We start from the raw sequence: 27,570 nt of genomic DNA, 5'->3' as shown, positions 1-27,570 counted from the left end.
TAGTTTAGTAAATGGGATCTGTTTTTATCTAGGACTTGGAACTGCTTTAATTTTGTTTTATCTGAGTTTGGTGTTTGTGATAGTCATGGGAATGCACTTGGCAGATCTCTAACCGTAGGGAGCTTAACTGACCAAGGGCCTTTGCTGCTGGGCTTTGAAATCCATTCCTGCATTTGAACCAAGGCAAATTCCATGGGCTTCTTGCAGCCAATGATTTATCAAAGCAAGAATACTAAGGAAGGCTGGTTTCTGGGATATCTGAGACTCCTGATGGCTGATTTTTGGTTTAAGGACTGTGATAGTTCTCCAGAGAAACAGAACCAATAGGATGTATATATATAGAGAGAGATGTATACACACACACTCCACACTCACATATTGTGTGTGTGTGTGTGTGTGTGTGTGTGTGTATGTTGCAGCTGGAGTCCGAAGGCAGCCTCTCTAGAATTTCTTCTTCCTTGGAAGACTTCAGTCTTTTCTCTCTTAAGACCTTCAACTGATTGGATGAGGCTCACCCACCTTATGGAGGACAAGCTGCTTTACTCAAAGTCTACTGATTTAAATGTTAACATTATCTTTAAAAAAAATATACCTTTGGGACTTCCCTGATGGCGCAGTGGTTAAGAATCTGCCTGCCAATGCAGGGGACACGAGTTCGATCCCTGGTCCGGGGGAGATCCCACATGCTGCAGAGCAACTAAGCCCGTGTGCCACAACTACTGAGCCCATGTGCTGCAGTTACTGAGGCCCGTGTGCCTAGAGCCCATGCTCCGCAACGAGAAGCCACCATAGTGAGAAGCCCACACACTGCAATGAAGAGTGGCCCCCACTCGCTGCAACTAGAGAAAGCCTGCGCGCAGCAACAAAGACCCAACACAGCCAAAAATAAATAAATAAATAAATAAATTTATTTAAAAAAATTACCTTCACAGCAACATCTAGATGGCTGTTTGATATAATATGTGGGTGGCCAAATATCTGGGTACCTTGCCCTAGCCAAGTGACACACATCTTAAGTAAATCACTAAAATACGGGCTTAAACTATATTTTCGGCAACAAGGATGAGAGGATGACAGCATTTCACTAAAGGGTAAATTTTTGGATTTCAAACTGAACAATTGTCTCCTTCCACTAATGAAAGAAGATGCAATTTTTTACTTACTTGGAATGTATTCAGTGGTGACATAGGACTCTTAGGCTATAAAGCCTGCCTTGGAATTGGAAACTCATCTACAACGTTATGATGATGGTATACATACATATTTAAGTTTTTAAAATACAGAAAAGAACAGAGAATTATAGTACACATACTTTAATTAGAGCTGGGCTTCTTGACAGTAGAGAAGGTGAAAAATCTATAAATATTTCAGTGCATATGAACTCTTTTCTAGTATGTTTTAAGTTGTGCAGCAGGAAGACCTTTGAAGGAGCAAGAAATATAAAAATAAGTGAGGGGCTTCCCTGGTGGTGCAGTGGTTGAGAGTCCGCCTGATGATGCAGGGGACACGGGTTCGTGCCCCGGTCTGGGAAGATCCCACATGCCGCGGAGTGGCTGGGCCCGTGAGCCACGGCCGCTGAGCCTGCGCGTCCGGAGCCTGTGCTCTGCAATGGGAGAGGCCACAACAGTGAGAGGCCCGCATACCGGAAAAAAAAAAAAGTGAGAAAATAAAAGTTTTTAAGAAAAATAACTTAGTCTATACAATAAGTGAACTTCCCTTTGTGATTACTTTCGGAGAGTTTTCTTTGCTAATCCACATTCCAAATAGCCAGAAGCAGAATCCCATGTAGTTTCCAAAGCTCATTTGTTCTGGTCACCATTCATTTTGAGAGTGTTGATTAACATTTCCTTTTGAACACTGAGTTGTGAAACTTTTGTATTACAATGACCTAATCAATGATTCTCAAGTTAAAAAAATATCTGATGCCTTCTCACTCTAGGTAGGCCTTATCTGAATTAGGAGACAGAATAGGCAATTTGGAAAGACCTCTCAGGGAATTCTGTTCAGCTGAGAACTGCTGGCTTATGAATAGTAAATTATTAATATTTAAATATTACATTCCAAATTTCTATTTTTCAAGACCAAATTCCATGGACCTAAGGAAAATATAAAGCTAAATAAAGAGAATTATGATAAATCAATATGCTTGTCAAATTTATCCAGCGTAGTTCAGCTATGTTTTATTTGCAAAAGAAAAACTGACACACTTATTACTCTGCTGTTCCTTGGTAAAGTGGGCTTGGATGATGATGATGATCATCATCATCATCATTATTTTGAGCAAGATAAAAAAGTGATAGTGATCTTCTTGAGTTATACAATCATCTAACTTCCAAAGCACTCACAAAACTGAGCAAATAAAGCCAGTATCTGCATATTAGGGGAAGGAAATATATTGCTAATGGAAGCCACAGGCCTAGTCAAAAATAAATGTTTTGTATCAAGTGGTAAAATAAAAGAGGGATTCTACCCCAAGACCACCACCTCGATAAGGACCCATGAGTTACTGCAGCTGCAAGGGAGGGTCCACCAAAGCCACCTCAGTAAATAGCAGCCTAAAAAGCAGATGTGTTGGCACATCATTACAAGCCCCCACCCCACCCCACCCCATCATAGCCATTTGCTCTCCAGAGATGGTCTAGAGTTTCTTGCAAGGGAGAGATGCACTGGCAGGGCCACCTCCCAAGTCCAAAACAGGGAGAGGCAGTAGCATGGGGCTGGCCTGGGGCCCTGACTTTCTGAGGGTGGACAAGTAAGGCATACAGACAGAGCCCCTGCCTGAAGAATACTCAGATTTATCTGTGAAAAACAGATTCAGTGAGACAAAAATGTTGTTAAATTTTAACTTTGGCCCTAAAACGATAGAAATCAGATACCAAAGTTAGGTGATACACCAAAATGTGTATTTTCAAAGTAAATGTCCAAGAAACAATTGACCTACAATAAAGACATAAAAGCATTGACAGCATAGAGCAGGGGTTGGCAACCTTTTCCTGTAAAGAGCCAGATGGTAAATATTTTAGGTTTGTGGGCTGTATGGTCTCTGTTGCAACTACTCAACTCTGTTGCAATGCAAAAGCAGCCAAAGCCAATACTTACAAAAATGAGCGTGGCTGTGTTCCAATAAAACTGTATTTAAAAGTAAAAGACAGGCTGCATTTGGTCTACGAGCTGTAGTTTGCCCACTGCTGGCACTGAGGAAGAGAGGGTTTATGAAGAGGTTCTTTTGGTGAAAGTTCTCCCAACCACCACAAGAACCTCATCCTGAGCCTAGAAAGAGAGGGGCTTCAAGAGGACCACGTGGAGTGCTTGATGCATCCTCTTGACTTTATGGGGCATGTTGTTCCCAAGACTGGACGTTAGCTGCACTCCCTACCAACGGTAGAACAGACATCCATTAGTGTTTCTCATGCACCCCAGGTAGATCATGGGGGAGAGAGCATCTGCCTAAGCTGGTTTAATTTGAGTTCAAAAGGATCACCTGGGAAGGTAAGAGGACTCCAACAGAGACCGTTCTCTTTAGAGTAGAACGAAACTTGGAGCAGAGTGGGAAGTGGCTCCAGAGAAAACAATGCAACTGGACATTCTCATCTCTAAACTGAGACTGTGTTTGAGCAGAGGATTTTTTTATGCCAAGAGTGAATTGGTAAGTTATGAAGCTGAAATTTCATGCAGGAGCAAAGGAAAAACCTCCTCCAGTGAAAATATTTGAATGGGATTGTAAAGACAAAACAAATAGCATTTCTTGTTTCGTTTTTATAAATATTTTATAACAGAAAACTTCAAAAGCACAGTCCAAAGAAGAGAGGAGTCTGATGAACTCCCATGTCCTCATAATGCAGCAATTGTTAACTCCTGTCGAATCTTGTTGCAACTATACTGCCCATCTACCCTCCTTTCACCTTCCCCATACCCCATACACAGAATTACTTTGAAGCATATCCAATGTCTGTATTTCCTTTAAATTGGAAGTAAGATCCAGAGGCTTGATCAGATTCAGTTTCAATTATTTGGTGAGACTGTCTCACAGGTGTTGTGTGCACTCCTACAGGACTTCCAGGCCCATGATGTCTGGTCCTCTCTCAGCAATGTTAATATTGATCAGGATTTAGGACAGTTTGATTCATCTGTTATAGTTCTTTATCAGCTTTTTATAAGTTTTAGCAACCACTGATGATTTCCCATATCCATAATTTTATTAGGAAAATTACATTTTGATTACCTCTCACTAGCTGTGCATAGGTTATATGTATACATGCTAGGACACTGGGATCCCCTGGATTGGAGACTCATTAGTCTTTTCACAAGAGTCCTTTTTATTCATTAGCTTTGGAATTTTGGTGTACTTTTGTTTGTTTGGAGGTCTATGAGTTTATCAGCTGTAGAAACAAAATTCATTTTTGCTCAACTGCCTGCTACTGCATGAAAAGGAAGCCTAATTCTCCAGCCTACTTACTTTGGTAGGATCTGCAGACCTCTATGGGTATGACCTTCAGAGAACTGGTTGGTCCTCTCCTTTGAAAGACCCTTCAGTGCCAAGTACATGGTACCTTTCTGGTCTGCCTGGTAGGAATAAATGTTTATGTTGAGAGTTTTCACCTGTTTTTGTGAAACGGTTTCCCAGATCTTGTAATGTCTTGGTACCATAACTATTGTTTTTCAATTCTGAAAAATTTTCACATTTAAGAAGAAAGTAGACAGTCTTCCTCAATCCATGCCTTTGTTGGTTAATTGAGGGAAGTGGTGGGATTCTGTGTGGCTGAATGATTACATTCACCACTCCTAATTCCATCCATAGCTCCTTATTTTGCCCTCGATGGTGTTGTCCAAGCCAAGGTAGATATTTGATAGTTTCCACATCTCTCATTCCTTCCTTTTCCACCACAGTCTATTTGGGACTCACAACATGCTTAAGAGGAAACATAAATATTGTATGTACAGGGCTGAAAAGTCAGAGGCTGTATCTATAAATTTGCCAATTTAAAGTACAGATCTTGGGTTTAAAAAAATTAAGTGCTTTTGTGTCCACATTCCTGGAGGGAGAAGATCAAACTCTTAAATAACCTCAATGTCATAAGCAAGTGGGCCTCCAAAGGAAAACCCCAGGTAAAAAGATACTTTTTCTATGCTTCTACCACTTCTAAGTTGACCCAAAAAAGCAGGTGTGATGGGTATTGTGACTTTTTCATTTATTCCATATTCTATGTGTAAACAATTATTTTCAGCTCTTCCCTTTAACCGAAGCAAAAGTTCTCGGACTTTTTCCTCCTTCCATACATCTCCACTCTGCCACAAGGAATTAATATCAGCTATCTTTCTAAAACATTGATCGATTTTTCCTTTGTGAACAAGTCTGTTCATATTGTTACCTTTCCCAAGAAAGAAATATGCAATTGGTTGCTTTGTACGATACATATGCTTATATTGCCCCCTGAAAGAATTTTCCAGTGACCAAGCATACTTTTCCATTTGTTTAGAATCTTGATCTAGTTGTTGGTTTCCTGGCCAGAATAACAGGGAAGCTAGGAAATAAGGTTCTGGAAATTGATAAGTCATTCCTACTTGTTGCAAGACTTCTCGAAGCTGATCTTTCAGTTTTTTAATTGGCTTCACTATTTTGGAGGTAGGTTTAATACAGTAGAGAATGATGTTGGCCAAGATGAAATTTTGCTTTTCCCTTGGCAGGATTCTGACAGTGCACTGCTCAAAGAGAAAAGTATATTTGTTAATTATATCTTCCATGGTGCGTATAGCATCTTCTTGAGTTTTGATAAGATATTCCAAGAGCCCAGAAAACTTGTCTGCTTTTAGAACTTCTAGGCTTTTCCGATACAGCTCTACTTGAAGTGGCAAACTAAGCTTTGGTCCAAGATCTTTGTTCTGTGATTCCTCTGAGGGACCGAATATATCTGCATACTTCTTAAAATATCCAGCCACCTTTTTCCGAGTTTTGGCCTCTTCATTTTGCTTAATATTGTTCCTGGGTTTTAGAAGGACAAAGTAATCATCAAAAAAATCAAAGGACTTTTTCAAAGAAAATTTCAAATTGGTTAGATAAGGAATAAAGTTCTTGAGGACTACTTTAAATTCATTGCTTGGATCTCCAGGAATATCATTACTTCCTGATATAAAATTGATCATATCTCTTTTAGATAGTTCACTTTTATTGTCAAAAAAAGGAATGAGCTGGAGAATCTGGATTGTGTAGAGCCCAACTTCTATCTCCCCTTGATACCCAGCTATATTGTAAGTATCATACCGCCTTTTCGACTTCTGATAAAACCTTTCCTTTGCTTCATACTGTCTATCCTCACTTTGCTGTTGAGATTCTTTGAATGCATTTGAGGCATGCACTGCTAAGTCCAAAAGATCAGATAGATCATCAACTGAAATGTTCCTGTTTCTTCCATTATCCTCTAACCACCATCTAATTTTACTTTTGTACACTTGACCCAGTGTATCCGAGATATAAGAATTGTCAGGTTCTATCTTTTTTGCTTTATTTGCCCAATGTAGAGCACTGTTAAAATCCTTCTCTTTAATGTAGAAATGTCTTGTCAAGGCTTGGCAAATGAATGCATTTGGGTTGAACCGATGAATACCTTCAAGTAATACATTTTTAGCTGCCACATTCCCTTCATCTCTATGTAATGCTTCAATGAATGGGGAAAACAAAGTTCCCGTTTCACCTTCATGTTCATTGCGCTGTCTTGTGAGCAGCAGTGTTTGCATGTCTTCTAAAAATTTGCTTTTTCCTATACCAGTTTCATAGAACACATTTTCTGTTAGCATATCCAGCATAATTTGACTTTTATCTAAGTCATAGCTTATCTTCAATTCTTCCAGTGAGCGAATGGCAATCAAAGGGTGAATAGTGCGTACGCCACAGTAGTTCCCACATTCCACCACCTCTGTTTTTATTAGAATTGTAGAGTAGGTGCCCATCTTGTCTTCAAGCTTTTCTATTCCCCAGAAAGCTTTCTTGTTTGTGATTCCTAAGAACTTTTCACACTGTGATAATGAAATGGTGGTATCATGCACATATGAATTAAGTAGAGCCAGAAAAGAAAAGAGCTTTGCTTCCTTGGTGGAAATGTTTTGTCCTTTCAGAATATTCCTGACCACATTTTCTATGTACTTTTTATCAAAGTTGGTTTTCATAATCATGAAGGAATAAAAATCTTTAAAGTTTTTATGTTGCTCTTCAATTTCTTTCAGTTTAAGCTCAAAAGCTCTCTGTTCTTTGGGAGATAGTTGTTGTATTAGGGCAATACTGTCTGAGATCTTTGCACTTTTTTCAGGATTCTGTGATCTCCTGCAATTTAGGATGATCACTAGAGGCTTCTCATATCGAATATACCTATTAGCTACAGCTGTTTGAATAGAGGCCCGCAGAAGATAGACATTATCTTGTTCTTCAAAATCATCAACAAGCAGTAGTACAGGTAAGTATTCCTGATTATTTTTTGTCCCATAGGTTATTAAATTAGTCACTTGTTCTCCAATTTCAGAAAAATCCACTGTCTTGTTTTTCAGCACAGCACATCTGAATTTCTTCCTTAGTTCCCAGAGAATATGCATGGCCAAGGTAGTCCCACCACAGCCTGGATGATGAAACAGATGAATAATTTTGACACATGTTGGCTTAGAAGAATCTGCCCAGTTTTGAATCATTTCTTCAAGTCTTTCATATTTATCCCTTTTGACAAAAGAGGAAGAATAGTTTTCAGAAGAAAAGTAGAAGTTCCACCATGATACTTTGCCACCTCGATAGAAGTCTTCCTCTTTTGATGCTTTGAGTTGAAGTAATTTTTTTTGGTCCTTCTCTAAGAGTGTACCTTCACACTCATTTTCACAGAGAATTTCCAGAGCAGTCATGATATCTTCTTCTTTTTTCAGAAGGACAGTAGATGAACCAATAGATGGTAAAAATCTCTTTGAAGATTGAGTCACAGATTTTAGCTTAAGAATAGTTCCATTTATCTCTTCAAGATTTAAAGCAGAAACACATTGGCTTGATAATTCATCTTGCTGTTTTGTTAATCTTGCTTCAAGTAGATCTTTCCATCTCTGACATATGTGTGAATGTGTGCAAATACACAATATATTTTCCATTCCTTTGAGATCTTGGTAGAAAGCACAGAAGGTCTCAATGAGGGGGTCTCTTGGGTCATCCACAGGGGAGAGTAATAGAAATACCACCAAAAACTTCCCTCTTGGCATTATGTCTTCATGTGTAAGAAATGAAATCAGTTTCCTGACTTCAGATGCTTTTTCTCTTTGCCAGGAACTTGGATCTAAGGGTTTATATTTTTCACTGTCAAGGTCTAACCTGCCATTGCAGAAAATCCAGCTGAGTTGTTGATAAAGATTCAGACTAGTAATCTTCTCATCTGTGGTTTTCCCTTCCACATATAAACTTGGGAAGTGAAGGTTTGCTACTCGGGTTTCTTTGTAAGCTCTGACCACACCGTTGCTCACAGATTCAGGATCAAACTCCAACACAGCAAACCATTTAATTTCCTTTAGGAAATCTAAGTGTTTTATTTGAGTTGGATGGCATTTATTTATTACAAGAATGTACCATTCATAGTAGGAATTATCTAACAAATCCTGATTTCCTGTCAACAGATTAACAAGCTTTGGTCCCTCACTCTCTTTTTTATTTGTTTTTACTCTGCATTTTTCTTCTGCTTCTTTCCTAGATTCTGCCAGTCTTTTTAAATCTAATTTAAATGATGTGAAATATGCATTATTTTTCATGATGTCCTTAGAACTGGCCCCATCGCGCACAAAGACTGAGAATTTTGGACTTTGTGTCCATGTCTTCTTGCTGTAATTTTGCATTTTAATCTGGAAATAATCATGTTCACATTCAGAATATTTTGGAACAACATCCACTTCAATAACAAATCTGTCAGATGGAGTACTATTTGGCATTAAAACTTCTACAAATCTTGGCTCTCGAATGCAACTCTTTGCTTTTTGGACCTGATGGTCTTCAAAATATTGGTGGATCATCAGATTGAAGTGGTCAATGAGGGCTTCCTTGGTGACAGTGGTGACTTCCACACCAACAATTTTTCCATGGGGTTTGTCCTTGACTCCAAAATGAATGGTGCCATTGGTACGTGAATTCATACAAGCTGAAGCAAACCGGAAAACTTCATTGCTAAATTTCATCTTAACATCCTCTTCTGTGGCTGTTTCTGTATTCGTGAAGCTTTTGAATTCATGTATTGGATCAATGAGATTGAGTGGTCCTGTTTCAGGCTGTAGATTAAAATTTAATTTGTAACGATATGGATCACTGAATTCATCAAAAGGGTACGATACACATGTCAGTTCTACGGATGGCTGCTCTTCCTTCGTGTCATCTATTTCATCGTTCATGAACTCATTTTTTAGTGACTTAGAACCTTTAGTAACTGTGCTTATTGTACAGTCATTAACCATGTCTGATTTCTCTTTCTCCTTTTGTTTTTGCTTTGAAGTTTCTCCATTTTTCTCCTGTTTTTTAGGAACATTTTTACTGCCTTTCCCCCTCTTACTTGTCTGAAAAGGATCTCCAGAGGATGTTTCCAGGAACTCTTTGAAGAGATGTTCTATTTGGATAGCTGGTCCAAATGTTATGCCCATAGTAACAAGGTGATCTTTAGTTAAGTACTTCAAGTTTGCGCCATTCACATCTTGTGCGGTCAAAATTTCCCTGTGTTTTTGGTCAATTTTATGACTTTCTAACCACCGATTTACATCCTCTTTTGTCCATTCATCTGTATTATCTGGTAAGTTAAGTTGTGCTGCCATTCTGATACCTATTTATAGAAAAAGAAAAATTATTTAGTATTTTTATAAGTAAATTTTTAAAATAATCAGTTAATTTTTCAATAGACCAATATGTACATGTCTTATAAAACTGAAAACGCTCAAAAGGATATACATTCCATCTAATTACCCTCCTGAGAGGAAATTACCATTATCAGTTTCTTCTATATCCTTTCAGAGAAATACTACCAAATACAAATGCATTTGTATTTGGTAGTATTTTTCCATTCAAATGGCAACATACTATACTCAACTCTCTTTGCTTTGCTTTATTCACTAACTGTATCTTGGGGATGCTTCCAGTCAATATATATATATAGAGAGAGATGTTTCATCCTTCTTAATGGTTGTTTTCTATAATGTGTGTTAGCTCTATTGTTTATAAATATTCAATTCTGCTATAGAAAATAAGAAAAACAAAGGAGGCTATATGAAACTAAAGAGAGAAGGATTATGATATGAGGAGGATATATGAAACAAGGTATAGAAGCAAGTAGTTTGTGAAACATGTTATGATAGACATAGATAAAGTAAATAGAGCATATGAACATTAAACATAGTTAGGAAGAGAAAGAATGGCCAAATAGATATTAAATATTCATGAGGCACACTTGAAGCACTTTATATTTTTGACATCTTAATTGGTCCACCTACTGTTGACACCCATTCTGATCCTTTGTATACTCTAATTAAAAGACATAAATAAAATACAGAGTAGCTTATCAGGCTAACTGATGAGTTAGAGCTGTGGTCAGGCATATATGCCCCTCTGCACCTCTCTGATTGGAGCAAGTGTATGTCACTGACACAGGTGTCTTGTATCTGTTGATCCCCCTTGGACAGACCTCAACTCTGGTTCTCAAAATCACACAATCAGTGGAGAATGCTGATACTGCAGAGAGGGAGAGAGAGGATATATAAACTTGTATAACTCAGGTAATGAGATCCTTCCACCCCTCTTGTACCTTATCCAAAGTGTGTTACCCAGCTCTTTCCCCCTGCTTTTTTTTTTTTTTTTTTTTTTTTTTCTTTTTGCGGTATGCGGGCCTCTCACTGTTGTGGCCTCTCCCGTTGCGGAGCACAGGCTCCGGATGCGCAGGCCCAGCGGCCATGGCTCACGGGCCCAGCCGCTCCGCGGCATATGGGATCCTCCCAGACCAGGGCATGAACCCGTATCCCCTGCATCGGCAGGCGGACTCTTAACCACTGCGCCACCAGGGAGGCCCTCCCCCTGCTTTTTGTTGTGTATCTTAATTGATTTAATAAAGATGTGTCTCAAATACCTTAAATTGATCTGAGCCATTCTGTTCCATGACTTCTGGGATAGCTGGCTGGGTAGTGAACTTGGAGGCTACTATTATATCCATGTAAATTTTCACATAATATTTGATAATAGCTAATTCCTGGGCAGTAACAAATGGCATTACTATTTGGTATTCAGATTGAAAGACTACTATTTGGAAAAATTATTGGCCATCTGGGTTGCAGAAATATAGCAATGGTTAGAAAAAAACACAATAGAATCCAGATAATAATAGTCAGCTTTAAGTACAATCCAAAAATGGCTCAAATAACGTGAGCCATTCCTATAAAGTCACCATGGGAGAAATCAGATCAACAGAGAAGATAAGCCTGGAGAATAGTGGAAAGTAGATTATATAGGCACACTTCCATGAAATAATACACAGGAATATTACCTACCAGTGGTACATAAAAAATGAAGGTTAGGATTTACCTTCCCAACCAGACATAAAGCTGCCAGAGCAATGGTCTAATGTTAAAGCTATTATTTTTTGGTTAGTAACTCCTGCATTCATATTAAGTTAATAAAAGATATACCTTACAGCTACATTAATACAAAAATAGGCAAAGATATGCACAACGGATGGAAATTTTACTCTATTACAATACTATGACAATCAGAAACCATGGAGATTTAATGCCTTCTAAAAAAAGTGAACTAGGTGAAATTTATTTCAGTTATTTGACCTGTAGAGATTAAGAAGCTCAAATTTAAAATAAGCTGGGGAGAAAGAAAAGAGTGGAGGTGGGAAATTGTTTTAAGTGTACTGCTTTTTAAAGTAAGCCCCTTTTGTGGGACTATATCAAACTTAGAAACTATGCGTTGAAGGACACAATGAACAGAATGAAAAGGCAACTTATGGAATGGGAGAAAATATTTGCAATATTTTCAAATCATAGATCTGATAAGGGCTTAATATCTAAAATATATTTTAGAAAACTCCTGCAACTCAATGACATGACAAATAACCAGATTAAAAGTGAGCAAAGGATTTAGACATTTCTCCAAAGATGATATATGAATGACCAACAAACATATAAAAAGATGTTCAACATCACTAATCATTAGAGAAATACAAACCTAAAACACAGTGATATATCATTTCACATCTACTGTGATGACTACTATTTTTAAAAACCCCAGAAAATAACAAGTATTAGCGAAGATGATGTGGAGAAATTGGAGGAACCCTTGTGCCCTACTGGTGGGAATGTAAAATGATACAACCTACACAACCTACGTTAAGAGAATGGTTAAAGGAAGTTTTCTAAACAGAAAGAAAATAATAAGAGAAGGAATCCTGGTACATTAGGAAGAAAAAAGAACACAGTAAGCAAAAATATTGGTAAATATAATAGACCTCTCCTCTTTGGTTTTCAAAATTATGTTTGATTTTTGAAGCACTGGCTGATATGGTTCTAAATGTATGTAGTGAAAATATTTAAGACCATTATATGTGGATAGGGTAAAGGGATATGAAGGGAAGTAAGATTTCTATGCTTCACTCAAACTGGTAAAAAAAAACACTATTGGACTGTCATAAGTTATGTATGTATAATGAAACATCTAGAGCAATCAATAAAAAAGCCATACAAAGTGATACTCAAAGTGATACACTCAAAAGTGATACACTCAATTCCACTAGATAAAAGTGGAATTGTAAAAAAACTTTCAAGTAACCCTCAGGACATCAGGAAAATAAGATAGAAAATTGAAAAACATAAGTCCTAACATATAAATAATTAATTAAATATAAATGGCCTAAATACAGAAGTTAAAAGACAGAATTGGTAAAGTGGATTAAGAACATGACCCAACTATATCCTGTTGGGATATATTATAAGATGCTCACTTGAAATATAATGATATAAATAGGTTGAAAAGAAAAGTATGGATAAATATATATAATATAAATATTAATCAATAAAGACAGGAATGGTTATGTTAATGTCAGATAAAGTAGACTTCAGAGAAAAGAAAATTACCAGAGACAAAGGCATATTACATAATGATAAAATGTTCAATTCAACAAGATGACATAACAATCCTAAAAGTGTATGTGCCAAAGAAGAAAGTTTCAAAATGTTTGAAACAAATAATGACAGAACTTTTCAGTTTTAGACAAATCCACATTTATAGCTGGATATTTAGACACCTTTCTCTCTATAATTGAAAGAAAAATTAGACAGAATGTTAGTGAGGTTACAGAAGAACTCAACACCATCAACCAACAGGTACCAAACCACATTTATAGAACACTCCATTCAACAACAGCAGGAAATCTTTCTTTTTAAGTGCCCAAGATAGACCATAACCTAAATGATAAAACAAGCTTTAACAAATTTAAAATAATTGAAATCATACAGAATATGTTTGCCAACCACAATGGAATCTTATTAGGAACTGATAACAGAAAGATAAGAGGAAACTCACTAAACACTAAAACTACACTCCTAAATAATTCATGGGCCAAAGAAAAGTCTCAAGTGAAATAAAAAAAATACATTGCAGTGAATGAAAATGAAAATACAACATACCAAAATTTGTGGTACATGGTTAAAGCAGTATTGAAAAAATTGTTGCAATAAATGCATACATTAGAGAAAAGTCTCAAATTAATAATCTAAGATCTTACTTCAAAAACTTAGAAAACCTTGAAAAAGAAAAGTAAAATAACCCAAAGCAAGCAGAAGGAAAGAAATAAAGATAAGAGCAGAAATCAATTAAATTGAAAACAAAAAACAATGGAGAAAATCAATGAAACAAAATCTGCTTCCTTGAAAGATCAGTAAAATTGACAAAACTCTAGCAAAACTGACAAAGAATAAAAAAGAGAAGACACAACTTACCAATATTAGAAGTGAAACAGTGGATATAATTTTGAACTGTATAGACATCAAAAGGGAAGAAGGGAGTAGTATGAATAACTTCACACACACAAATTTGACAACTCAAATGAAATAGAACAATTCCTCAAAAAACAAATTTCCACAGTCCATTCAGTATGAAACAGATGATTTGAATAGTCCCATACTTTAAAGAAAACTGGATTTTTAACTTTAAAGATCTCCCTACAAGGAAAAATTTCCAGGCCAAGACAGATTCACTGAAGAATTCTACCAAACATTTAAAGAATTAATGCTGATTTTATATAACCTCTTCTAGAACACAGTAAAAGAGGGAATACTTCCCAATTCATTTTATGAAGCTTGTATTACCCTACTAGCAAAGCCTCTGCAAACCCAGCCTTCAGGTGAGCTCCCATGGACCAAGACTCCTGCCTCGCCCCAGTGCCAAGCCAGTCCCTGAGGCCCCAGGCTCAAAGCAGTCTCCTGCAGATCCAGGCTCCTGCCTCACTCCAGTGCAAGGCCAGCTCCCACAGACCCAGGCTCTTTGCCTGTCCTGGTGCTGGGTTGGGTTCCATGGACACAGACTCCAGATTGGTTCCCATAGACTCAGGCTCCTGGCTTGCCCCAGCCTCCAGGTTGGCTCCCGAGGACCCAGGCACATGGCCAGCCCCAGTGTCAGGCTACACCTCATGGACCCAACCTTCAGGACAGCACCTGTACCCCAAGGCTATAGGCCAACTCCTGTGGCATCAGAATCCAGGCCCACCACCAGCACTTCAGGGGCGAGGTCCACCCCATGGACCCAAATGCCAGCCTACCTCTGTAGATCCAAGCACTAGTTCAGCCCAGACACTGACCCAGGCAGCAGACCTTCCCACCTGAGGATCAAGCTCATCCTCAGAATCTACCAGACAATTCACCCACAATCTCTGGACAAGCTGACTGGTGAAGGGCTTTTCTGGCCTAAGCCCAGTCTGTAGAGACTGAAAGAGGTGCCTACTTCTTCAAATGTGCAGACAATAATGCAAGGCCAGAAGAATTATGAATAACCAATGAAACAAGCAAGGCCAGAAGAATTACCAATAATCAATGAAACATGACACCAACAAAGGAAACTAATAAAGCCCCAATAAATGACCCTAAAGAAATGAAGATCTATGAACTACCTGACAAATTATTCAGAATAATCTTCATAAACAAAGTCTGTGAACTACAAGAAAACACAGATATATAGTTAAACAAAATTAGTAAAACAATGCATGAACAAAATGAGAGGTTCAGCAAAGAAATAGAAACCATTAAAAACATATAAATGAACAAACAGAAATCCTAGCGTTGCAGAACACAGTGAATGAATTGATGAATTCAACAGAAAGCTTCAAAAGCAGACTCATCTAGGCAAAAGAATCAGTGAACTTGATGACAGTACATTTGAAATTCTCCATTCAGAGGAGCAAAAAAGAAAAAAGAATGAAAAAGAGTGAAAAAAGCCTATGTGAATTATGGGATACCACTGACAGTAAAATCTACTATTGTTGGAGTTCAAGGAGAATAGAGGAAGAAAAGGGCAGAAGGCTTATTTATAGATATGGCTGTCAATTTCCCAAATGTGGGGGGAGATTTGGACATCCAAGTTCCTGAGGCTCATAGGTGCCCCAAAAGTTTCGACACAAAAAGATCTTCTCTAAGACACATAATAATTAAACTACCTAAAATCAAAGACAAAGAATTTTAAATGCAGCAAGAGAAAAAAATTCCCACATACAAAGGAACCTCCATAAGACTATCAACAGATTCCTCAGCAGAAACCTTATAGGCCAGTAGAGAGTGGGATGATATATTCAAAGTGCTGAAACTGTCAACCGTGAATACTTAAGAACCTTACAAGTTGTCCTTCAGAAATGAAGGAGAGATAAGGACTTTCCAAGACCAAAACAAACAAACAAACAAAAAAGTTGTAGAATTCTTCACCACTAGACCTGTCTTACAAGAAATGCCAAAGGGAGGTCTTTGAGTTGTAACAAAAGTATGCTGACAACATGAAAAGAATATGAAAGTATGAAACATAGTGAAGGTGAGAATATAGTCAAACTCAGAACACTCTAATACTGTAATGGTGTTAGATAAATCACTCTTAACTCTGGTATAAAAGATAGGGACTTCCCTGGCAGTCCAGTGGTTAAAGACTTCACCTGCCAATGCAGAGGGTGTGGGTTCAGTCTCTGGTTGGGGAGCTAGGATTCCACATGCCTTGTGGCCAAAAAACTAAAACATAAAATGGAAGCAATATTGTAACAAATTCAATAAAGACTTTAAAAATGGTCCACATTAAAAAAAATCTTTAAAAAAAAAGTAAAACACAAAAGTATTAAAAATAACTATAGGTAAAATAAAATAATGTGTTAATAGATACAACATATATAAAAGATGTAAACTGTGACATTAATAACATAAAATGTGAAAGAAGTTAAGTTAAAGTGTGGAGTTTTTGTATGTGGTTGAATTTAAGTTGTTATAAACGTAAAACAGACTGTTATATCTATAAGATGAATAATGTAAACTTCATGGTAACCGCAAATAAAACACCTGTAGTAGATATACAAACAATAAAGAGAAAGGAATCAAAGCATATCACTACAAAAGGTCATCAAATCACAAAGGAAGACAGAAAGAAAGGAAGAAAGGAAAATGAAGGAATTATAAAGCAGTCAGAAAACAATGAACAATATGGCAATATTAAATCCTTACCTATCAATATTTACTTTAAATGTAAAAGGATTAAATTATCCAATCAAAGGATACAATGTGGCTAATGGATTAAAAAAATCAGATCCAAAAGTAATATGCTGCCTACAAGAGACTCATTTTAGATTTAAGGACACACATGCACTGAAAGTGAAGGGATGGAAAAACATATTCCATGCAAATGGTAACCAAAAGACAGCAGAAGTGATTATAATTAGACAAGATAGACTTTAAGTCAAAAATTGTCAAAAGTGACAAAGAAGGTTACTACATAATGATAAAGGGGTCAATTCATCAAGATGATATACAATTGTAAATATACAATGCACCCAAACTTAGGTACTTCAGTGTACCTAAAAATATAGCAGATATTAGCAGAACTAATGGGAGAAATAGACATATACAACAAGAGTAGGTGACTTCAATATCCCAGTTTTAACAATGGATAGGTCATTCAGACAGAAATTCAATAAGGAAACAGCAGGCCTAAACAACACCATAGATCAAATAGACCTAGCAGACACATTCAGTACAGTCCATCCAATAGCAACAGAGTACACATTCTTTCAAAGTGCACATGGAACATTGTCCAGGATAGATCATATATTAGCCCACAAAAGAACTCTTAACAAATTTAAGAACTTTGAAATCATATCAAATGTCTTTTCTGACCACAATGATATAAAATGAGAAATCAATAATAGAAGGAAAATTGGAAAATTTATAAATATGTGGAAGTTAAATGACACATTTCTGAAAAACCAACAGGTCAAAGAAAAAATCAAAAGGGGTATCAAGAAATATCTTGAGATTGTTAAAAATGGAAACACAACATACCATAATTTAAGAAATGCAGAACAGTTCTAAGACAGAAGTTAATAGTGATAAATGTCTACTTTAAGAAAAAAGAAAGATCTCAAATAAGCAACCTAATGTTACACCTCAAGAACAAACTCAACCTAAAGTTCACAGAAGGAATGAAATAATAAAATCAGAGCAGAAATAAATTAAATAGAAACTAGAAAAACAATAGAAAAGGTCATCCCTTCCTGGTGCTGGACCCCCCGGGCTGCGGGGCCTGACATGGGTCTCAGAATTCTCACTCCTGTGGGAGAACCTCTGTAATATAATTATTCTCCAGTCTGTGGGTCACCTACCTGGGTGATTATATCACTAGTCCTCCCCTCCTACCAGTCTTATTGTGGTTCTTTATGTCTTTAGTCGTAGAGGATCTTTTCTGGTAGGTTTCGGTTTTTTCCAATGATGGTTGTTTTGTGGATTGTTGTGATTTGGGTGTGCTCTTGAGACGAGATGAGTTTAGGGTCCTTCTACTCCACCTTCTTCTAAAGAAGACCTTCCCATCGATACCAAGTTTCTTAAAAATAGTTGTATCTCAGAGCAGCTGGGCATGAAGGAAATAACACTGCAGAGAGAAAAGGAGACCAGCCAAATTAATGACCAAGGCATCCATCTTCTCTTACCACTAAGAGCTGTTTTTTGTAAGCAAAATTAATGAACCTTTAGCTAGATTAAGAAACAAAGAGCAGAGACTCAAATAAATAAAATTATAAATGAAAGAGAGATGTTACAACTGATACTACAGAAATGCAAAGGATCATAAGATAGTACTATGAACATTTATATGCCCGCAAACTGGACAGTCTAGAATAAATAAATAAATTCCTAGAAATATACAAACTACCAAGACTGAATCATGAATAAAGAATCTGAACAGACCAATAATGAGTAAGGAGGCTGAATCAGTAACTGAAACCTCCCAAGATGGAAAAGCCTCAGACCTCATGACTTCGCCAGTGAATTCTGCCAAATATTTGAAGAAGAATTAATATGAATCCTTCTCAAACTCTTCCAAAAAATAGAAGAGGAGGGAACACTTATAAGCACATTTTATGAGGCCAGCATAACCTTGATACCAAGGCCAGATAAAGACAGTACAACAAAAAGAAAGTTACAGATCAATATCACTGATGAACATAAATGCAAGAATCCTCAATAAAATACTAGCAAACCAAGTTCAACAGAACACTATACGGATTATAAAGATCTTATACCATAATTAAATGTGATTTATCTCTGGGATGCAAGGATTGTTTGATATATGCAAATCAATAAATGTGATATATCACATTAAAAGAATGAAGGATAAAAATCATATGATCATCTCAATAGATCCAGAAAAAGTATTTGACGAAATTCAACACTATTACATGACAAAAACCCTGAACAGGGGCTTCCCTGGTGGCGCAGTGGTTGAGAGTCTGCCTGCTGATGCAGGGGACACGGGTGCGTGCCCCGGTTTGGGAGGATCCCACATGCCACGGAGTGGCTGGGCCCGTGAGTCATAGCCGCTGAGCCTGCACGTCCAGAGCCTGTGCTCCGCAGTGGGAGGGGCCACAGTGGTGAGAGGCCCGCATACCGCAAAAAAACAAAACAAAACAAAACAAAAAAACCCTGAACAAATTAGGTACAGAAGTAATGTACCTAAACATAATAAAGGCCATATATGACAAGCTCACAGCTAGCATCATACTCAGTAGTGAAAAGCTGAATGCTTTTCCTCTCAGATCAAGAACAAGACAAGGATTCCCACTCCCACAACTTTTATTCTATATAAAACTAAAAGTTCTAGCCAGATCAATTAGCAGAAAAAGAAATAAAAGCCCTCCAAAAAGGAAAAGGAGGAAGTAAAATTGTCTGTTTGCAATGATATTATACACATAAAACCTTAGACACCACCACCAAAAATAACCCCCCAAAAAACTGTTAGAACTAATAAATAAATTAGGTAAAGGTACAGGATACAAAAAAATCAATATTAAAGGGCTTCCCTGGTGGTGCAGTGGTTGAGAGTCCGCCTGCCAATGCAGGGGACACAGGTTCATGCCCTGGTCCGGGAAGATCCCACATGCTGTGGAGCGGCTGGGCCCGTGAGCCAAGGCTGCTGAGCCTGCGCGTCTGGAGCCTGTGCTCCGCAACGGGAGAGGCCACAACAGTGAGAGGCCTGTGTTCCGCAAAAAAAAAAAAAAAAAAAAATCAATATTAAAAAGTTGCATTTCTATACACTAACAGTAAACTATCTGAAAAAAAATTAAAAAAACGGTCTCACTTAACAACAGCATAAAAACTATTCAGGAATACATTTAAACAAGTAGGAGAAAGATCTGTACACTGAACACTATAAAACATTGATGAAAGAAATTGAAGAAGATACAAATAAATGGAAAGGTATCCTGTGTTCATGCATTGGAAGAATATTATTAAAATGTCCATACTGCCCAAATCAATCTAGAGATTCAATGCAATATCTATCAAAATTCCAATGACATTTTTCACAGAAATAGAAAAAATAGGCATAAAATTCATATGGAACTACAAAAGACCATGAATAACCAAAGCAACCTTGAGTAGAAAAAACAAAGTTGGAGGCCTCACACTACCTTATTTCAAAATATACTATAAAGCTATAGTTCAAACAGCATAGTACTGGCATAAAAACAGACAAATAGACCAATGGAACAGAATAGAGAGTCCAGAAATAAATCCACAGGTTAATGATCAATTGATCTTCAACAAAGGTGTTAAGAACACACAATGGGAAAAGGACAGTTTCTTCTTTAGATAATTTGGGGAAAACTGATTTTCCATAAACAGAAGAATGAAATTGGACCCTTATTTCACTCCATATACAAAAATCCACTCAAACTTGATTAAAGACTTAAATCTAAGACCTGAAACCAAAAAACTATAGATGAAAACATAGAGAAAAAGCTTCTTGACATTGGTCTGAGCAATGATTTTTGGATATGACCCCAAAAGCACATGCAGTAAAAGAAAACATAGATAAATGGGATTGCATCAAACTAAAAAGCTTCTGCACAGCAAAAGAACAATCCACAAAATGAAAAGGCAACCTATGGAATGAGAGAAAATATTGGCAAACCATATCTAATAAGGAGTTAACATCTAAAATACATGCGGAACTCAAACCACTCAATAGCAAGAAAATAAATAAACTTATTTGAAAAATAAGCAAAGGACCTGGATAGACATTTCTCAAAAGAAGACACACAAATGGCCAACAGATATAGGAAAAAGTGTTTAACATCACTGATCATCAGGGAAATACAAATTAAAACCAAAATGAGATTATCACCTCACACTTGTTAGAAGGTGTTTATCCAAAATAAAACAGATAACAAGAGTTGGTGAGGATGTGGAGAAAACAGAACCCTTGTAGACTGTTACTGGGGATGAAAATTGGTACAGCCATTATGGAAAACTGTATGGAAATTCCTCAAAAACTTAAAAACAGAATTACTACATGATTCAGCAATCTCACTTCTGACTATATGTCAGAAGGAAATGAAATAGGTATCTTGACGAGATAGCTGCACTCCCATGTTTATTGTAGCATTATTTACAATAGCCAAGATAAAGAAACAACCTAAGTGTCTGTCAATGGATGAATGGATAAGGAAGTGTGATACACACACACACACACACACACACACACACACAGTATTCAGCCACGAGAAAGAAGGAAATCCTTCCATTTGTGACAACATAGATGAAACTGAAGGACATTATGTTAAGTGAAATAAGCCAGAAAGAGAAAGACAAATACCGTATGATCTCATTTATATGTGGAATGTAAAAAACAACTCCCCCCCCCGCCGCCCCCCACCAATCCCAAAGTTGAAATCAGAGAACAGTGGCTACCAGGTGCTGGAGTGGGGAAGGGGGATGGGCAGACTGAAAGTGAGGGGGAGGAAAATGGTATTCCATGGAAATAGAAACAAAAAAAAGCTGGAGTAGCAATACTTATATCAGACAAAATAGACATTAAAAGAAAGACTGTAAGAAAAGACAAAAAAGAACATTATATAAAGATAAAGGGGGGTTTCCCTGGTGGTGCAGTGGTTAAGAGTCTGCCTGCCGATGAAGGGGACACTGGTTTGTGCCCCAGTCCGGGAAGATCCCACATGCCGCGGAGTGGCTGGGCCTGTGAGCCATGGCCGCTGGGCCTGTGCGTCCGGAGCCTGTGCTCCGCAGCAAGAGAGGCCACAGTGGTGAGGGGCCCACGTACCACAAAAAAAAAAAAAAAAAAGATAAAGGGATCAATCCAACAAAAAGATATAATAGTTGCAAATATATATGCACCCAACATAGGAGCATGTAAATACATACAGCAAATATTAACAAACATAAAGAAAGAAATTGTTACTAACACAATAATAGTATGGGACTTTTAACATCACACTTATATCAGTGGACGCATTATCCAGACAGACTATCAATAAAGAAACACTGGTCTTGAACAACACGTTAGGTGAGGTGGACTTTATATATATATATAACATTTCATCTTATAGCAGCAGAATACACATTCCTTTCAAGTGCACATAAAACATTATCAAGGATAGATTACATGCCATGCCACAAAAGAAGTCTACATAAATTTAAGAAGACTGAAATCATGTCAATCATCTTGTTGACTACAACATTCTGAAACTAGAAATCAACTACAAGACGAAAACTGCACAAACACAAACAGGTGGTAGGTAAACAATATGCTCCTAAACATCCAATGGATCACTGAAGAAATCAAAGAGGAAATAAAAAATACCTGGAGACAAATTAAAATGGAAACTCAACAATCCAAAATCTATGAGATGCAGCAAATGCAGTTCTAAGAGGGAAGTTTATAGAATACAAGCCTACATCAGGAAACAAGGAAAGTCTCAAATGAACAACATGACCTTAGACCTAAAGGAACTAGAAAAAGAACAAACAAAACCCAAAGTTAATAGAAGGAAAAAATCATTAAGATCAGAGCAGAAATAAATGAAATAGAGACTAAAAAAACAATAGAAAAGATCAATAAAGCTAGGAGCTGGTTCTTTGAAAAGATAAACAAAATAGATAAACCTTTAGCCAGACTCATCAAGAATAAAAGATAACTCAAATATATAAAACCAGAATGAAAAAGAAGAAGTTACAACCAACAGCACAGAAATATAAAAGATCATAAGAGATTACTACAATTATATGTCAATAAAATGAACAACCTAGAAGAAATGTATAAAGTCCTAGAAACATACCACATAAGAGATTACTACAATTATATGCCAATAAAATGAACAACCTGGAAGAAATGTATAAAGTCCTAGAAACATACCACATAAGAGATTACTACAATTATATGCCAATAAAATGAACAACCTAGAAGAAATATATAAATTCCTAGAAACATACCATCTCCCAAGACTGAATCAGGAAGAAATGAAAAAATATGGACAGACTGATTACCAGTAATGAAATTGAATCAGTAATAAAAAAAAAAAAACCCTCACAACAAAAGCCCAGGATCAGATGGCTTCACAGGTGACTTCTATCAAACATTTAGAGAAGAGTTAATGCCTATCTTTCTCAAACTCTTCCAAAAAATTGATGAGGAAGGAATGCTTCTGAATTATGAGGCCAGCATCACCCTGATAACAAATCAGGCAGATACCACAACAAAAGAAAAACTACAGGCCCATATTACCAAGGAACATAGATGCAAAAATGCTCAACAAAATATTAGCAAAGCAAATTCACTAATATTTTGAAAGGATCATACACCATGATCAAGTGGGATTTATCCCAGTGATGAAAGAATGGTTCAATATCTGTAAATCAATCAATGTGATAGACCACATTAACAAATTTAAGAATAAAAATGATATGATCAACTCAATACATTCAGAAAAAGCTTCTGACAATCGATTTATGATAAAAACTCTCAACATAGTGGGTACAGAGGGAACATACCTCAACATAATAAAAGCCATATATGACAAACCTACAGTCAACATCATACTCAGTAGTGAAAATCTGAAAGCATTTCCTCTAAGATCAGGAACAAGACAAGAATGCCCACTCTTGCTACTTTCATTCAACATAGTATTGGAAGTCCTAGTGACAGCAGTTAGACAAGAAAAAGAAATAAAAGTCATCCAAATTGGGTAGGAAGAAGTAAAACTGTCCTTGTTTGCAGGTAACATAATACTACATATAGAAGATCCTAAAATGCCACCAAAAAACTATTAGAATAAATGAATTCAGTAAAGTTGCAGGATATAAAATTAATATACAGAAATCTGTTGTGTTTCTATACACTAACAATGAACTATCAGAAAGAGAAATTAGGATAACAATCTCATTTACAATTGCATCAAAAATAATAAATACCTAGGAATAAATCTGAGGTAAAAGACCTGTACACTGGAAACTATATGACACTGATAAAACAAAAACAGATGGAAAAATATATTGTGGTCATGTATTGAAAGAATTAATATTTTTAAAATAACCATACTACCCAAGGCAATATACAGATTCAATGCAATCCCTATCAAAATACCAATGGCATTTTTCACAAAACTAGAACAAATAATTCTAAAATTTGTGTGGAACCATGAAAGACCCTGTATAGCCAAAACAATCTTGAGAAAGAAGAACAAACCTGGAGGTATCATGCTCCCTGATTTCAAACTATACTACAAAGCTACAGTAATCAAAACAGTATGGTACTGGCAAAGAAATAGACATATAGATCAATGGAACAGAGAGAACCCAGAGAAGAATCCATGCTTATATGGCCAATTAATCTACAACAAAGGAAACAAGAATATACAATGGGGAAAAGATAGCCTTCTCAATAAATGGTGTAGGGAAAACTGGACAGCTCCATGCAAAAGAATAAAATTGGACTACTTTCTCACACCATATATAAAAATAAATTTGAAATGTATTAAGGACATATATGAAAGACCTGAAACCATAAAACTCCTAGAAGAAAACATAGGCAATACTCTCTTTGACTTCAGTCTTAGTAATATTTTTCTGGATATGCCTCCTCAGGCAAGTGCAACAAAAGCAAAAATAAACAAATGAGAATCAAATTAAAACACTTCTGTAGAGTGAAGGAAACCATCAATAAAACAAAAAGTCTGCCTACTAAATACGAGAAGATATTTGCAAATGACATATATGATAAGGGGTTAATATCCAAAATATACAAAGAACTCATACAACTCAATATCAAAAAACAAGCAACCCAAATAAAAAATAGCAGAGGACCTTAATAGACATTTTCCCAAAGACATACAGATGGCCAACAGACAGATGAAAAGATGCTCAACATCACTAATCATCAGGCAAATGCAAATCAAAGCCACAATGAGATAACACCTCACACCAATTAGGACAGCTATTATGAAAAAGAAACAACAAGTATTGAAGAGGATGTGGAGAAAAGGGAACCCTTGTACACTACTGGTGGGTATGTAAATTGGTACACACACTGTGGAAAACAGTATGGAGGTTCCTTAAAAAATTAAAAATAGAACTACCATATTATCTAGCAATTCCACTTCTGGGTATTTTTCCAAAGAAAACAAAAACACTAATTTGAAAAGATAATCACTCCTATGTTCATTGCAGCATTATATTCAATAGCCAAGACATGGAAGCAACGTAAGTGTCCATCAATAGATAAATGTATAAAGATGATATGGTATGTACATACATACACATACACACAATGGACTATTACTCAGCCACAAAAATGAATGAAATCTTGCCATTTGGGACAACATGGATAGACCTAGAGGGTACTATGCTAAGTGAAATAAGTCAGACAAGGACCATATGATTTCACTTACAGGTGGAGTCTATAAAACAAAACAAATGAACAAAAATAAGAAAACAGAAACAGAGTCATATATACAGAGAACAGATGGGTGGTTGCCATATGGGAGAGGGGTGGGAGGATGAGTGAAATAGGTTAGGAAGATTAAGCAGTACAAACTTCCAGTTACAAAATAAATGTGTTGGGCATGAAATGCATAGTGTGGGGAATATAGTCAATAATATCAATAGTAATATCTTTGCTGACTAGATTTACAGTGGTGATCATTTTGTAATGTATAGAAATATTGAATCACTATGATGTGTACCAGGAACTAATTATACTTCAAAAACAAACTCATAGAAAAAGAGATAAGATTTCTGGTTACCAGAGGAGATGGATAAAGTGGCTTGAAGGTGGTCAAAAGGTACAAACTTCCAGTTATAAGATAAATAAGTACTAGGGATGTGATGTACAACATGATTAATATAATTAACATTATTGTATGTTATATATGAAAGATGTTTAGAGAGTAAATCCTGAGAGTTTTCATCACAAGGAAAAAGTATTGTTTTCTTTTTCTTTTATTTTGTATCTACATGAGATGATGGATGTCACTAAACTCATTGTGCTCATCATTTCATGAGGCATGTAAGTCAAATCATTATGCTATATACCTTAAACTTATATGACATATAAGATATGTCAGTTATATCTTAATAAACTGGAAGAAAGAAATTAAAAAGTCAGAAAAATAATCAGGGAGAAGGCTAAATATGGGTAGAAGAGGAAAGAAGGTGAAGCCATGGAGTAAAGTTAGTGCCTAAAATAACTTTTCAATTCTATATACTTTACTAGAATTGGCCTGAAAATTTCATTCTGAGCTTCTTAGCAACCCCATAAAAAATGGAAACATAAGTTGTTACATGATTGATCAAACCCACATATATTTATGAACTGTAGGGTTAACTGTAGGGCTTGTTAGCTTTACTAAAGCAAGTTGAAGAGCAGGCCTTTAATCTAAACTGTATTTCCCCCAACTCTTTGTATTACCTTGTTCCTTACTTTGGGGGAAACCAGACGTAAACCCAGGATTTTTAGGAAGAAATAAGAAAGCTGTCATAATTTCAAGTACTTCCTGTAGTAGTCTGTCTTCATCTCTATCACTGTCTCTGTCTCTGTCTGTCTGTGTCTTATACATATAATTTGACACTAATATCTGAGAAGTTATCAGGGAATTTTATTTTCTGGCAACTCCTTAGAGTAGATGGTGGAAGGGATCTTTGATTAATGTAAAGTACATCTTTAAAATTTCATTATATGTTCTTTCTGAAGATGCTCCTAACGCCTTGGGGGATTTCATCAATAAAAGTGCCTCTAGTTTTCCACTGCATCTTTTATGGAATGTTGTGACTCCTTCCTCAACTAATATAAAGCAGACTCTGTCACAGCAATGAACAGTCTAGGCTTAAAATATTTTTAGGCTTAAAATATTATTTTTGGAGTATATTTCAATTTTCTAATTGAGAAGTAGATTCCTTCCTAGTCAATAAAATGCTGCTACAGAGAGTAATAATACTATAAATAGCAGATATTGTACTTACCCAGATTTTTCTTGCAAAGTTCTTCTACATAAACGAGGGAAAAACCATGTATTTCGGTGTAGGAAACATTCAAACATCTGTGTTTTCTTCTTCCTACTATGTTAGAGAAAAATACTTTTTTCACTCCAGTTTTTATGAAAGCTTCTCCTCTGCTTCCACCAATCTGAACTCTGATCGGCTCAGAAAGGACAGTGTTTCTCAGTAATGGGTGTGCCGAAACTGGAAGGTGGGGGAGGAGGAAGCCTGCAGAATTGATTTCAGTTTCGTTTTCCTAGATCTGAATTTACTGAAGTGACTTTTCTCTCTGAAATGATTTTTTTTTTTTTTTTTTTTGGTAAGCCATTACTCTTCCACCTTCTGGTGTGTTTGGTTAGAAGCCAAAGGTTTAAAATCTGTTCTTTGCTTGAGAGTTTTGAGGGCTGCAGAGAGCCCAGAACTTGGGTAGGGAAGAGCTTATGTTGGCATTTCACTGGCCTTCCTGGGTGGACTATCCATCCATCTCTGTTTTCCTAAAGATAATGTAAAGGAATGGCTTTCGGGGACTTTTTG

The 27,570-nt window shown here is 36.5% G+C and overlaps 1 protein-coding gene across 2 annotated transcripts; it reads right to left on the bottom strand.

Moving 5' to 3' along the window:
- Window positions 1-2,622: 2,622 nt before the first annotated feature.
- Window positions 2,623-27,205, bottom strand: SAMD9 (sterile alpha motif domain containing 9). Of its 2 annotated transcripts, XM_060108425.1 has the most exons (3): window positions 27,022-27,109; window positions 17,880-18,145; window positions 2,623-9,815 (listed from the first exon to the last, which is right to left on the bottom strand). In XM_060108425.1, exon 3 carries the CDS (start codon window positions 9,805-9,807, stop codon window positions 5,056-5,058), a length of 4,752 nt encoding a protein of 1,583 aa, XP_059964408.1. In that variant the 5' UTR covers window positions 9,808-9,815; window positions 17,880-18,145; window positions 27,022-27,109; the 3' UTR covers window positions 2,623-5,055. The 2 variants fall into 2 exon arrangements, with proteins under 2 accessions (XP_059964408.1, XP_059964409.1); XM_060108426.1 differs by lacking the exon at window positions 17,880-18,145 and having other exon boundaries at window positions 27,022-27,205.
- Between the last annotated feature and the right edge of the window lie 365 nt (window positions 27,206-27,570).

The sequence above is a fragment of the Mesoplodon densirostris genome, chromosome 9 (genome assembly GCF_025265405.1).
Source record: "Mesoplodon densirostris isolate mMesDen1 chromosome 9, mMesDen1 primary haplotype, whole genome shotgun sequence".
Taxonomy (NCBI): Eukaryota; Metazoa; Chordata; class Mammalia; order Artiodactyla; family Ziphiidae; genus Mesoplodon; species Mesoplodon densirostris.
Note: the sequence above shows the minus strand (reverse complement) of the source record. Positions and strands in the feature narration are given on the sequence as shown.

What these genes read in the sequence shown, in the direction of transcription:
- SAMD9 (XM_060108426.1), bottom strand. Translation starts at nt 9,807, where the DNA reads ATGGCAGCACAACTTAACTTACCAGATAATACAGATGAATGGACAAAA.